This window comes from Stenella coeruleoalba, assembly GCF_951394435.1.
Source record: "Stenella coeruleoalba genome assembly, chromosome: 2".
In the NCBI taxonomy this organism is placed as follows: domain Eukaryota; kingdom Metazoa; phylum Chordata; class Mammalia; order Artiodactyla; family Delphinidae; genus Stenella; species Stenella coeruleoalba.
The window spans coordinates 81,672,893-81,685,386 of record NC_137147.1 but is presented as its reverse complement, the minus strand read 5'-3'; the positions used below and the strand labels follow the sequence as shown (position 1 = coordinate 81,685,386).

General features: G+C 39.5%; 1 protein-coding gene across 4 annotated transcripts in view; it reads left to right on the top strand.

The window, feature by feature from the left end:
* Positions 1-12,494, top strand: part of RASGRP1 (RAS guanyl releasing protein 1) — an 86,531-nt gene that overhangs the window by 46,124 nt on the left and 27,913 nt on the right. For all 4 annotated transcript variants that reach the window (XM_079912590.1, XM_079912588.1, XM_079912589.1 and 1 more), the window contains exons 4-5: positions 10,141-10,203; positions 11,146-11,277. In XM_079912590.1, coding sequence (XP_079768716.1) covers positions 10,141-10,203; positions 11,146-11,277 — 195 coding nt within the window. The remainder of the gene's footprint in view (positions 1-10,140; positions 10,204-11,145; positions 11,278-12,494) is intronic.

Below are 12,494 nucleotides of genomic sequence, written 5' to 3'. Positions count from 1 at the left end.
AGAATCTAGGTCCATCCACCTCATTACAAATAGCTCAATTTCCTTTCTTTTTATGGCTGAGTAATATTCCATTGTATATATGTGCCACATCTTTATCCATTCATCCGATGATGGACACTTAGGTTGTTTCCATCTCCGGGCTATTGTAAATAGAGCTGCAATGAACATTTTGGTGCATGACTCTTTTTGAATTATGGTTTTCTCAGGGTATATGCCCAGTAGTGGGATTGCTGGGTCATATGGTAGTTCTATATTTACTTTTTTAAGGAATCTCCATACTGTTCTCCATAGTGGCTGTATCAGGTTACTTTCCCACCAACAGTGTAAGAGGGTTCCCTTTTCTCCACACCCTCTCCAGCATTTATTGTTTCTAGATTTTTTGATGATGGCCATTCTAAATGGTGTGAGATGATATCTCATTCTAGTTTTGATTCGCATTTCTCTAATGATAAATGATGTTGAGCATTCTTTCATGTGTTTGTTGGCAGTCTGTATATCTTCTTTGGAGAAATGTCTATTTAGGTCTTCTGCCCATTTTTGGATTGGGCTGTTTGTTTTTTTGCATGAGCTGCTTGTAAATTTTGGAGATTAATCCTTTGTCAGTTGCTTCATTTGCAAATATTTTCTACATTCTGAGGGTTGTCTTTTGGTCTTGTTTATGGTTTCCTTTGCTGTGCAAAAGCTTTGAAGTTTCATTAGGTACCATTTATTTTTGTTTTTATTTCCATTTCTCTAGGAGGTGGGTCAAAAAGGATCTTGCTGTGATTCATGTCATAGAGTGTTCTGCCTATGTTTTCCTCTAAGAGTTCGATAGTTTCTGGCCTTACATTTAGATCTTTAATCCATTTGGAGCTTATTTTTGTGTATGGTGTTAGAGAGTGATCTAATCTCATACTTTTACATGTAACTGTCCAGTTTTCCCAGCACCACTTATTGAAGAGGCTGTCCTTTCTCCACTGTACATTCCTGCCTCCTTTATCAAAGATAAGGTGACCATATGTGCGTGGGTTTATCTCTGGGTTTTCTGTCCTTTTCCATTGATTTATATTTCTGTTTTTGTACCAGTACCATACTGTCTTGATTACTGTAGCTTTCTAGTATAGTCTGAAGTCAGGGAGCCTGATTCCTCCAACTCTGTTTTTCGTTCTCAAGATTGCTTTGGCTATTCGGGGTCTTTTATGTTTCCATACAAATTGTGAAATTTTTTGTTGTAGTTCTGTGAAAACTGCCAGTGGTAGTTTGATAGGGATTGCATTGAATCTGTAGATTGCTTTGGGTAGTAGAGTCATTTTCACAGTGTTGATTCTTCCAATCCAAGAACATGGTATATCTCTCCATCTATTTGTATCATCTTTAATTTCTTTCATCAGTGTCTTATAATTTTCTGCATACAGGTCTTTTGTCTCCTTAGGTAAGTTTATTCCTAGATATTTTATTATTTTTGTTGCAGTGGTAAATGGGAGTGTTTTCTTGATTTCACTTTCAGATTTTTCATCGTTAGTGTATAGGAATGCCAGAGATTTCTGTGCATTAATTTTGTATCCTGCTACTTTACCAAATTCATTGATTAGCTCTAGTAGTTTTCTGGTAGCATCTTTAGGATTCTCTATGTATAGTATCATGTCATCTGCAAACAGTGACAGCTTTACTTCTTCTTTTCCGATTTGGATTCCTTTTATTTCCTTTCCTTCTCTGATTGCTGTGGCTAAAACTTCCAAAACTATGTTGAATAAGAGTGGTGAGAGTGGGCAACCTTGTCTTCTTCCTGATCTTAGTGGAAGAGCTTTCAGTTTTTCACCATTGAGGATGATGTTGGCTGTGGATTTGTCATATATGGCCTTTATTATGTTGAGGAAAGTTCCCTCTATGCCTACTTTCTGCAGGGTTTTTATCATCAATGGGTGTTGAATTTTGTCAAAAGCTTTCTCTGCATCTATTGAGATGATCATATGGTTTTTCTCCTTCAATTTGTGAATATGGTGTATCACGTTGATTGATTTGCGTATATTGAAGAATCCTTGCATTCCTGGAATAAACCCCACTTGATCATGGTATATGATCCTTTTAATGTGCTGTTGGATTCTGTTTGCTAGTATTTTGTTAAAGATTTTTGCATCTATGTTCATCAGTGATATTAGCCTGTAGTTTTCTTTCTTTGTGACATCCTTGTCTGGTTTTGGTATCAGGGTGATGGTGGCCTCGTAGAATGTTTGGGAGTGTTCCTCCCTCTGCTATATTTTGGAAGAGTTTGAGGAGGATAGGTGTTAGCTCTTCTCTAAATGTTTGATAGATTTCGCCTGTGAAGCCATCTGGTCCTGGGCTTTTGTTTGTTGGAAGATTTTTAATCACATTTTCAATTTCAGTGCTTGTGATTGGTCTGTTCATATTTTCTATTTCTTCCTGATTCAGTCTTGGCAGTTGTGCATTTCTAAGAATTTGTCCATTTCTTCCAGGTTGTCCATTGTATTGGCATAGAGTTGCTTGTAGTAATCTCTCATGATCTTTTGTATTTCTGCAGTGTCAGTTGTTACTTCTCCTTTTTCATTTCTAATTCTATTGATTTGAGTCTTCTCCTTTTTTTTCTTGATGAGTCTGGCTACTGGTTTATCAATTTTGTTTATCTTCTCAAAGAACCAGCTTTTAGTTTTATTGATCTTTGCTATCGTTTCCTTCATTTCTTTTTCATTTCTTTCTGATCTGATCTTTATTTCTTTCCTTCTGCTAACTTTGGAGTTTTTTTGTTCTTCTTTCTCTGATTGCTTTAGGTGCAAGGTTAGGTTGTTTATTCGAGATGTTTCCTGTTTCTTAAGGTAGGATTGTATTGCTATAAACTTCCCTCTTAGAACTGCTTTCACTGTATCCCATAGGTTTTGGGTCATCATGTCTCCGTTGTCATTTGTTTCTAGGTATTTTTTTATTTCCTCTTTGATTTCTTCAGTGATCACTTCGTTATTAAGTAGTGTATTGTTTAGCCTCCATGTGTTTGTGTTTTTTACAGATCTTTTCCTGTAATTGACATCTAGTCTCATAGCTTTGTGGTCGGAAAAGGTACTTCATACAATTTCAATTTTCTTAAATTTACCAAGGCTTGATTTGTGACCCAAGATATGATCTATCCTGGAGAATGTTCCATGAGCACTTTAGAGAAATGTGTATTCTGTTGTTTTTGGATGGAATGTCCTATAAATATCAATTAAGTCCATCTTGTTTAATGTATCATTTAAAACTTGTGTTTCCTTATTAATTTTCATTTTGGATGATCTGTCCATTGGTGAAAGTGGGGTGTTAAACTCCCCTACTATGAATATGTTACTGTCTATTTCCCCTTTTATGGCTGTTAGTATTTGCCTTATGTATTGAGGTGCTCCTATGTTGGGTGCAGAAATATTTACAATTGTTATATCTTCTTGGATCGATCCCTTGATCATTATGTAGTGTCCTTCTTTGTCTCTTCTTATCGTCTTTATCTTAAAGTCTATTTTCTCTGACATGAGAATTGCTACTCCAGCTTTCTTTTGGTTTCCATTTGCATGGAATATCTTTTTCCATCCCCTCACTTTCAGTCTGTATGTGTCTCTAGGTCTGAAGTGGGTCTCTTGTAGACAGCATATATATGGGTCTTGTTTTTGTATCCATTCAGCCAGTCTGTCTTTTGGTGGGAGCATTTAATCCATTTACATTTAAGGTAATTATCGATAGGTATATTCCTATTACCATTTTCTTAATTGTTTGGGGTTTGTTTTTGTAGGTCTTTTCCTTCTCTTGTTTTTCCTGCCTAGAGAAGTTCATTTAGCATTTGTTGTAAAGCTGGTTTGGTGGTGGTGAACTCTCTCAGCTTTTTCTTGTCTGTAAAGGTTTTAATTTCTCCATCGAGTTTGAATGAGATCCTTGCTGGGTAGAGTAATCTTGGTTGTAGATTTTTCTCCTTCATCACTTTAAATATGTCCTGCCAGTCCCTACTGGCTTGCAGAGTTTCTGCTGAAAGATCCACTGTTAACCTTATGGGGATTCTCTTGTGTGTTATTTTTCCCTTGCTGCTTTTAATATGTTTTCTTTGTATTTAATTTTTGATAGTTTGATTAATATGTGTCTTGGCGTGTTTCTCCTTGGATTTATTCTGTATGGGACTCTCTGTGCTTCCTGGACTTGATTAACTATTTCCTTTCCCATGTTAGGGAAGTTTTCAACTATAATCTCTTCAAATATTTTCTCAGTCCCTTTCTCTCTTCTTCTTCTGGAACCCCTATAATTTGAATGTTGGTGCATTTAATGTTGTCCCAGAGGTCTCTGAGACTGTCCTCAGTTCTTTTCATTCTTTTTCCTTTATTCTGCTCTGCAGTAGTTATTTCCACTATTTTATCTTCCTGGTCACTTATCCATTCTTCTGCCTCAGTTATTCTGCTATTGATCGCATCTCTAGAGTATTTTTAATTTCATTTATTGTGTTGTTCATTGTTGCTTCTTTCATCTTTAGTTCTTCTAGGTCCTTGTTAAATGTTTCTTGCATTTTCTCTATTCTATTTCCAAGATCTTGGATCATCTTTACTGTCATTATTCTTAATTCTTTTTCAGGTAGACTGCCTATTTCCTCTTCATTTTTTAGGTCTGGTCAGTTTTCATCTTGCTCCTTCATCTGCTGTGTTTTTCTGTCTTCTCATTTTGCTTATCTTACTGTGTTTGGGGTCTCCTTTTTGCAGGCTGCAGGTTCGTAGTTCCCGTTGTTTTTGGTGTCTGTCCCCAGTGGCTAAAGTTGGTTCAGTGGGTTGTGTAGGCTTCCTGGTCGAGGGGACTAGTGCCTGTGTTCTGGTGGATGAGGCTGGATCTTGCCTTTCTGGTGGGCAGGTCCACATCTGGTGGTGTGTTTTGGGGTGTCTGTGGACTTATTATGATTTTAGGCAGCCTCTCTGCTAATGGGTGGGGTTGTGTTCCTGTGTTGCTAGTTGTTTGGCATAGGGTGTCCAGCACTGTAGCTTGCTGGTCGTTGAGTGAAGCTGGGTGCTGGTGTTGAGATGGAGATCTCTGGGAGATTTTCACCATTTGATATTATGTGGAGCTGGGAGGTCTCTTGTGGACCAGTGTCCTGAAGTTGGCTCTCCCACGTCAGAGGCACAGCACTGACTCCTGGCTGTAGCACCAAGAGCCTTTCATCCACACGGCTCAGAATAAAAGGGAGAAAAAGTAGAAAGAAAGAAAGAGGAAGGAAGGAAGGAAGAAAAAGAAATAGAGAGGGAGGGAGGAAGGAAGGGAGGAAGGGGATAAAATAAAATAAAGTAAGATAAAATAAAATAAAGTTATTAATATAAAGAATAATTAAGAAATTTTTTTAAAAAAGAAAAAAAAAAACCGGACAGATAGAATGCTAGGACAAATGATGAAAGCAAAGCTATACAGACAAAATCTCACACAGAAGCATACACACACACACTCACAAAAAGAGGAAAAGGGGGAAAAAATCATAAACCTTGCTCTTAAAGTCCACCTCCTCAATTTGGACTGATTTGGGATGATTCATTGTCTATTCATATATTCTACAGATGCAGGGTACATCGAGTTGATTGTGAAGCTTTAATCCGCTGCTTCTGAGGCTGCTGGGAGAGATTTCCCTTTCTCTTCTTTGTTTGCACAGCTCCTGGGTCTCAGCTGTGGATTTGGCCCTGCCTCTGCGTGTAGGTCACTGGAGGGCGTCTGTTTTTCGCTCAGGACAGGGTTAAAGGAGCAGCTGCTTCGGGGGCTCTGGCTCACTCAGGCCGGGGGAGGGAGGGGTATGGATGCGGGAGAGCCTGCAGTTGCAGAGGCCGGCGGGACGTTGCACCAACCTGAAGCATGCCACGTGTTCTCCCGGGGAAGTTGTCCCTGGATCCTGGGACCCTGGCAGTGACGGGCTGCACAGGCTCCCGAGAGGGCAGGTGTGGATAGTGACCTGTGCTCACACACAGGCTTCTTGGTGGCAGCAGCAGCCGCCTTAGCATCCCATGCCTGTCTCTGGGGTCCGCACTGTTAGCCGCGGCTCACGCCCGTCTCTGGAGCTCCTTTAAGCAGAGCTCTTAATCCCCTCTCCTCGTGCTCCAGGAAACAAAGAGGGAAGAGAAAGTCTCTTGCCTCTTCGGCAGGTCCATACTTTTCCCCGGACTCCCTCCCAGCTAGCCATGGTGCACTAACCCCCTGCAGGCTGTGTTCACGCCGCCAACCCCAGTCCTCTCCCGGCGCTCCAACCGAAGCCCGAGCCTCAACTCCCAGCCCCGCCCGCCCCGGCGAGTGAGCAGACAAGCCTCTCGGGCTGGTGAGTGCCGGTGGGCACCGATCCTCTGTGACGGAATCTCTCCACTTTGCCCTCCGCACCCCTGTTGCTGTGCTCTCCTCCGTGGCTCTGAAGCTTTTCCCCTCCACCACCCGCAGTCTCCACCCGCAAAGGGGCTTCCTAATGTGTGGAACCCTTTCCTCCTTCACAGCTCCCTTTCAGAGGTGTAGGTCCCATCTCTATTCTTTTGTCTCTGTTTATTCTTTTTTCTTTTGCCCTACCCAGGTATGTCTGGAATTTCTTGCCTTTTGGGAGGTCTGGGGTCTTCTGCCAGCGTTCAGTAGGTGTTCTGTAGGAGTTGTTCCACGTGTAGGTGTATTTCTGGTGTATCTGTAGGGAGGAAGGTGATCTCCACCTCTTATTCTTCCACCATCTTCCCGATTCCCCTCTAAGAATGTCTGCCAAACCACAGAGAAAACACTTTGATGACTACACGTGATATGGGAGCATAAGGTGAAGTTCAGCACACTCTCAAGTTGACATCTCTTAGGTAAAACTGGGACCCCCAAAGGGCTCTCCAAACTCCTGAACTCCACACTATGGAGGCAGCCCTTTGGATATGCTGCCTCTCTGCTTCCAGGCAGCTCAGGTCTTACATTTAAGTTCGTAATCAGTTTTGAATTCATTTTTGTGCATAGTGTCCAGTTTGCATAGTGTCCAGAATAGTCCAGTTTGATTCTTTTGCATGTAACTGTCCAGTTTCCACAATACCATTTATTTAAGAGACTGTCTTTTCTCCATTGTATGTTCTTGCCTCCTTTGTTTTAGATTAATTAACCATAAGTGTGTGGGTTAATTTCTGGGCTCTTTATTCTGTTCCATTGATCTACTTGTTTGTTTTTGTGCCAGTACCATACAGTTTTGATGACTGTAGCTTTGTAGTATAGTCTGAAGTCCAGGAGTGTGATACCTCCAGCTCTATTCTTCTTTCTCAAGATTGTTTTGCTCTTTGGGGACTTTTCTTTCCATAGAATTTTAGAATTATTTGTTTTAGTTCTGTGAAAAATGCCATTTGTGTTTTGATAGGATTGCATTGAATCAGTAGGTTGCCTTGGGTAGGATGGTCATTTTAACGGTATTCTTCTAATCCATGAATATGGTATATCTTTCCATCTGTTCTGTCATCTTCAATCTTTTTCATCAGTGTCTTAAAGTTTTCTGACTGTGGGTCTTTTACTTACATAGTTGGATTTATTCCTGGATATTCTGTCCTTTTCGATGTGATTTAAATGGGATTGTTTTCTTAATTTCTCTTTCTGATAGTTCCTTGTTAGTATATAGAAATGCAACAGATTTTTATATATTAATCTTGTACCCTGCAACTTTACTGAATTTTTATGAACTCTGGTAGTATTTTGGTGGTATATTTAGGATTTTCTATGTATAGTATCATGTCATCTTCAAACAGTAACAGTTTTACTTCTTCTTTTCCAATTTGGATTCATTTCTTTTTCTTGTCTGATTGCTCTGGCTAGGAATAAAAGTGGTGAGAGTGGGCATCCTTGTCTTGTTCCTGATCGTAGAAGAAATTCTTTCAGTTTTCACCATTGAGTATGATGTTAGCTGTGGACTTATAATATATGGCATTTACTATGTTGAGGTATGTTCCCTCTATACATCTTCATGGAAAGTTTTTTTTAGTCATAAATTGTTGAATTTTCTCAAATCCTTTTCTGTATCTATTGAGATGATCATATGATTTTTATTCTTTATTTATATATTCTTCAATTTGTCAATGAGGTATATCCCACTGACTGATTTGTGGATATTGAACTATCCTTGCATTCATTGGATAAATTCCACTTGATCATGGTATATAATTCTTTTAATATATTGTTGTATTTGGTTTGCTAATATTTTGTTGAGAATTTTTGAATCTATGTTCATCATATTTTTATCACTGATACTAGCCTGTAATTTTCTTTTTTTGTGATATCTTTGACTGGTTTTAGTAGCAGGGTGATGCTGGCCTTGTAGAATGAGTTAGGAAGTGGTCCTTCTTCTGCAGTTTTTTGGAATAGTTTGATAGGTGTTTACTCTTTTCTAAATGTTTGGTAGAATTCACCTGTGAAGCCATCTGGTCCTGGACTTTTGTTTGCTGCAAGTTTGTTTTTGTTTTGTTTTTTTTAATTACTGATTCAATTTCATTATTGGTAATTGGTCTGCTCATATTTTCTATTTCTTCCCGGCTCAGTCTTGGAAGATTGTACATGTCTAGGAATTTGTACCTTTCTTCTAGGTTGTCCATTTTATGGGCATGTAACTGGTTGTAGTAATCTCTTACGTTCTTTTATATTTCTGTGGTATTGATTGTAACTTCTTTTTTATTTCTGATTTTATTGATTTGGGCCCTCCCATTTTTTTTCTTGAAGAGTCTAACTATTTAGATCTGAAGTGCATCTCTTGTAGGCAGCATACATATGGATCTTGGTTTTGTATCCATTCAGCCACTCCATGTCTTTTGACTGAAGCATTTAGTCCATTTACATTTAAAGTAATTATTGATAGGTATGTACTTGTAATTTTAAATGTTAGATTTTTTAAATACTTCAGAGGCTTTTCTGAATTCTAAATAGTTTTTATAACTTCAGTAAATTAAAATTATAAACAGTAAAGCTAACATTACCTTAGATGTTCCAAAGCTATGCATAAACTTAATAAGATTTGAATTTAAAATCACAAGTGTAAATCCCTTAATTGTATATTCCAGATTGAAGTTTCAAGACTCTTGTTCTAATATGCTCTTAAACATTAAGGTATATAAGATTTCAAAAGGCATAGATCCCTTCCTAATAAAAAAATCAGTAATATGATTTGGCCTGTTTTTTACTTTGCTATATTTAAGTCTGAGTTTTCCAAGGGTTAAAATATGCATAGCCACTGAAAGAAGACTGCACAGCCCCAGTTAATTGAGACATCTGCTGGCTGCTCAGTGGATTCCTCTCAGGGGCCCTGCTGAAATTCACGGAGCCCTGGATTGTGGTTAATTTGACATGGTTTTTAGAGGAGAAAGAGGGCAGTGTCTTGCGGGGCACACAGCCCACATAGCCTGATTCCTCAGTATGTTGATGGAAGAGGGTAGGACCACCCAGGTTCGTCACTGGATTGGATTTTGCATTTCTGTGACCTTTACAGTAAACACTTATTCTTTCCATATATCTCTAGAGATGCGTGAACTTGGTGGAACTTTGCTATTCTTTCTTGTTCTTAGAATGGCATCATTCTCGTGGAATATTCCGAATGGTATTGATCCTTAATGTGCTCTCCAGTTGTATTTGGATCATTCACATGGCTTTTTCTGACTTGCTATTACAACCTGTAAGATCAATCTACTGACATTTTCTAGGCATGTATTATCATTTTCCTATTAATGCCTTGATTATCATTACATCTGAATATTTATTCCTTCCCTTTCTTCTAATTCAATGCACAGATTTTTTATCAGTTGCTGAAAAGATAAGAACAAGCTCTTCTTTTTAGCTTGTCTCCAGCAGACTCCTAGTCTTGGGCATGGGCAGAGGTCACTTGCCCCTTCTTTACTTCTTACAGGTCACCTGTGTGGGGACATTGCTGTGCTGTTGACTTCCTACTTCTGCAGAGGAGATGCTGTGGCCTTCTTCCATAAGCGGCTTCAGCATGGGCTAAAGTCACCATCTTTGCCCTTCATAAGCATACAGCTGCACACATTGAGTTGGTTTTATCCTATGGCCAGGGAGAGAAGAAACATTAAAAGAAACTATTTGTGGGGCTGGAGGGAGGGTAGTTTTAGCAATACTTGCAAAGATGAAAGGTTGTTTGGTTTCTATAACAGAGGCTTCCATTTCCCTTAACCACAGCCATACCTATAAGGATGCCTTGGCAAAGAATTCACCAGGGCTTTGCCTGAAGATCTGCTATTTTGTAAGGTAACATTTCTGCATGCACTTGGGACTTTGTGGAGTGGGGTGAAATGAAAGAGCCAGAGACTCTAGCTCTTTCCTTGTCCTCCCTGCCTTTCCCTTTCTGACCATCTATACAACACCTCTGGACAGACCAGAAAGGGCAATTGTTAGTACTGGAAATTCCTCAGAGTGCATAGTCGGTTTTTTCTGATGTGCCTGAGCTTAATATTTTATACCAATGTTTTTGTCAACCTTCCAGCATTTTGGTATCAAGTGACATAAGGGAAAGGTTATTTTGTTTGTTTTTATTCCCAAGTATAAAAGTAATGTAGCTCATATTAGAGCATTTTGAAAATATAGAGAAGAAGAATATAACTATAGTAATAATCACTTATATCCAACTACCTATTTTGGTGTATTTCCCTTGTCTCTTTCCAAGTAGGTTTTTTAACATAGTAGAGATCAAAATACATACAAAATTTTGTATCCTGTAGTTTTCACTTAACTTTAAATCATAGGAATCTTCTCTAGTCATTAAAAACTTTTTGTAAACATTATTTTTAATGGCCATGTAATATCCTGAGGTATAATAAAGTGTAATTTACAGATGCATTGTCCAATCTTTGGACGTTTGGTTTGTCTGCCATTGTCTTATTTATCATTCTCTCTGATACACATGGTTGTGCCTAAATCTTTGCAGTGGCTTCCTTCATTATGATTCATCTTATCATAGCATAGCATTTAATATGTGGGGCGCAGAGGACTGTCAGTGGGTGGTTTTCTTCTCTTCCCCCCACCCCTACTCCAGTTCCTTATATTCTGTGTAGAGAATATAGATTCTATATTCCCAGGAATATAGAACAAACCAGCCCGTCTTTTTCTGAATCCTTTTTGCGGGAAGAACCCACCACAATGTAAGTCCTTGGCTTCAGTTTTGGCTTGTGTTTTTTAAATCCCACCATGTAGGTATTGGATAACAGAATTCTGGATCATGTTTAAAATAGATGCCAGCTTGGCAAGCACTATGGAAGAGTTTCAGGAACTGGTGAAAGCTAACGGCGAGGAGCTGCACTGCCGCCTGATTGACACAACTCAAATGTGAGTGTCGTGGTTTTGACGCCTCTTTCGAAACCACCTCCCTCCTGTAATACAACCCAGGCCACTCAGCAAGGCTCTGCGTCCCGCTGTGACGTCTGCTCTACCCACCCCAAGAAGCCCTCAGGCAGGTTCAGATGGCCTCATGAAAGAGAAAAGCTTGACATGTAGCAGGAAAGCAGAGAAGCCCCCTGGTGATAACAGTGTACGTGACTAATATCCAAGAGTAGGAAAAAAGTCTCAGTGAAAAAGAAATCAGGAAGCCAGATATTGACTAAAATTTGTATAAATCCCAATAAACTGAAAGTGTGGTGACTAAATTGGTGCCTCTTCAGCAGCTAACGCCTGGAGGGCCCCTGCACTTATAAATGGGGAAGGGACTGCTGGAAAATGGATCGAGCAAAGGGTTTATAACATATTCGGTAGGCCAAAAAGTTCTGCAAGAGACACTTAGACCTATGCAGAGATAGAAAGGATCTCAGGAATACTGCATATTATTCCTTGGATTTCTTATTTATGAGATGGTCCCACTCTGGAAAAATGAATGCCTGTCCTAATCTGGGGAGAGGAGAGTACACTCATCATATGCTAAGGTTTTCACAATGTGGCCCCTTTGTTTTAGAATAATACAGATCCCTAGGACATAGAATTCTAGGACTGAAACATATTTTCAAGATGATTTTATCCAACGTCCTGGGAAACAGGCTCAGCAAGGCTTGCTTTTCTGGGGTCACACAGCTAGCTGAGTTAATGGCAGAGCAGAATCTGGACTGTGAGAGCCCTCAGTGCCCTGTGCCGTGGCCGTGTGGAAATGATTTCCAAATCACATGTCAGAGTCCCAATTAAATCTACATAGCGGGTTGGACTCTCTGTACTTCTTTGTTTAGAATTATAATAACTTGAGAGGTAAAAGAAGGTTTTACAGTAACAGTGTCTCCATTTTTTAAATGCAGCACACAGGGCCCAGGGCAGTTCTCAACCCCTGATTTCCTTATCCCAATACACCCCTAGCTGACTTTCCTCTACCAATATTTTCCACAGTATATTCTTTAGGAATTAGTCAGTGGGATATTGCCCGACCAGATATACTTGAGAAAGAGAGAGTCGAACTTCCTTTTTGCAATGCATCTCAGAGTGTGTAATATGCTCTTTGGCTAAGGGGGCTGCAGAATTTGTAGCATTTCCCAAACTCATTTGACCACAGAACCCTTTTGTCAAGA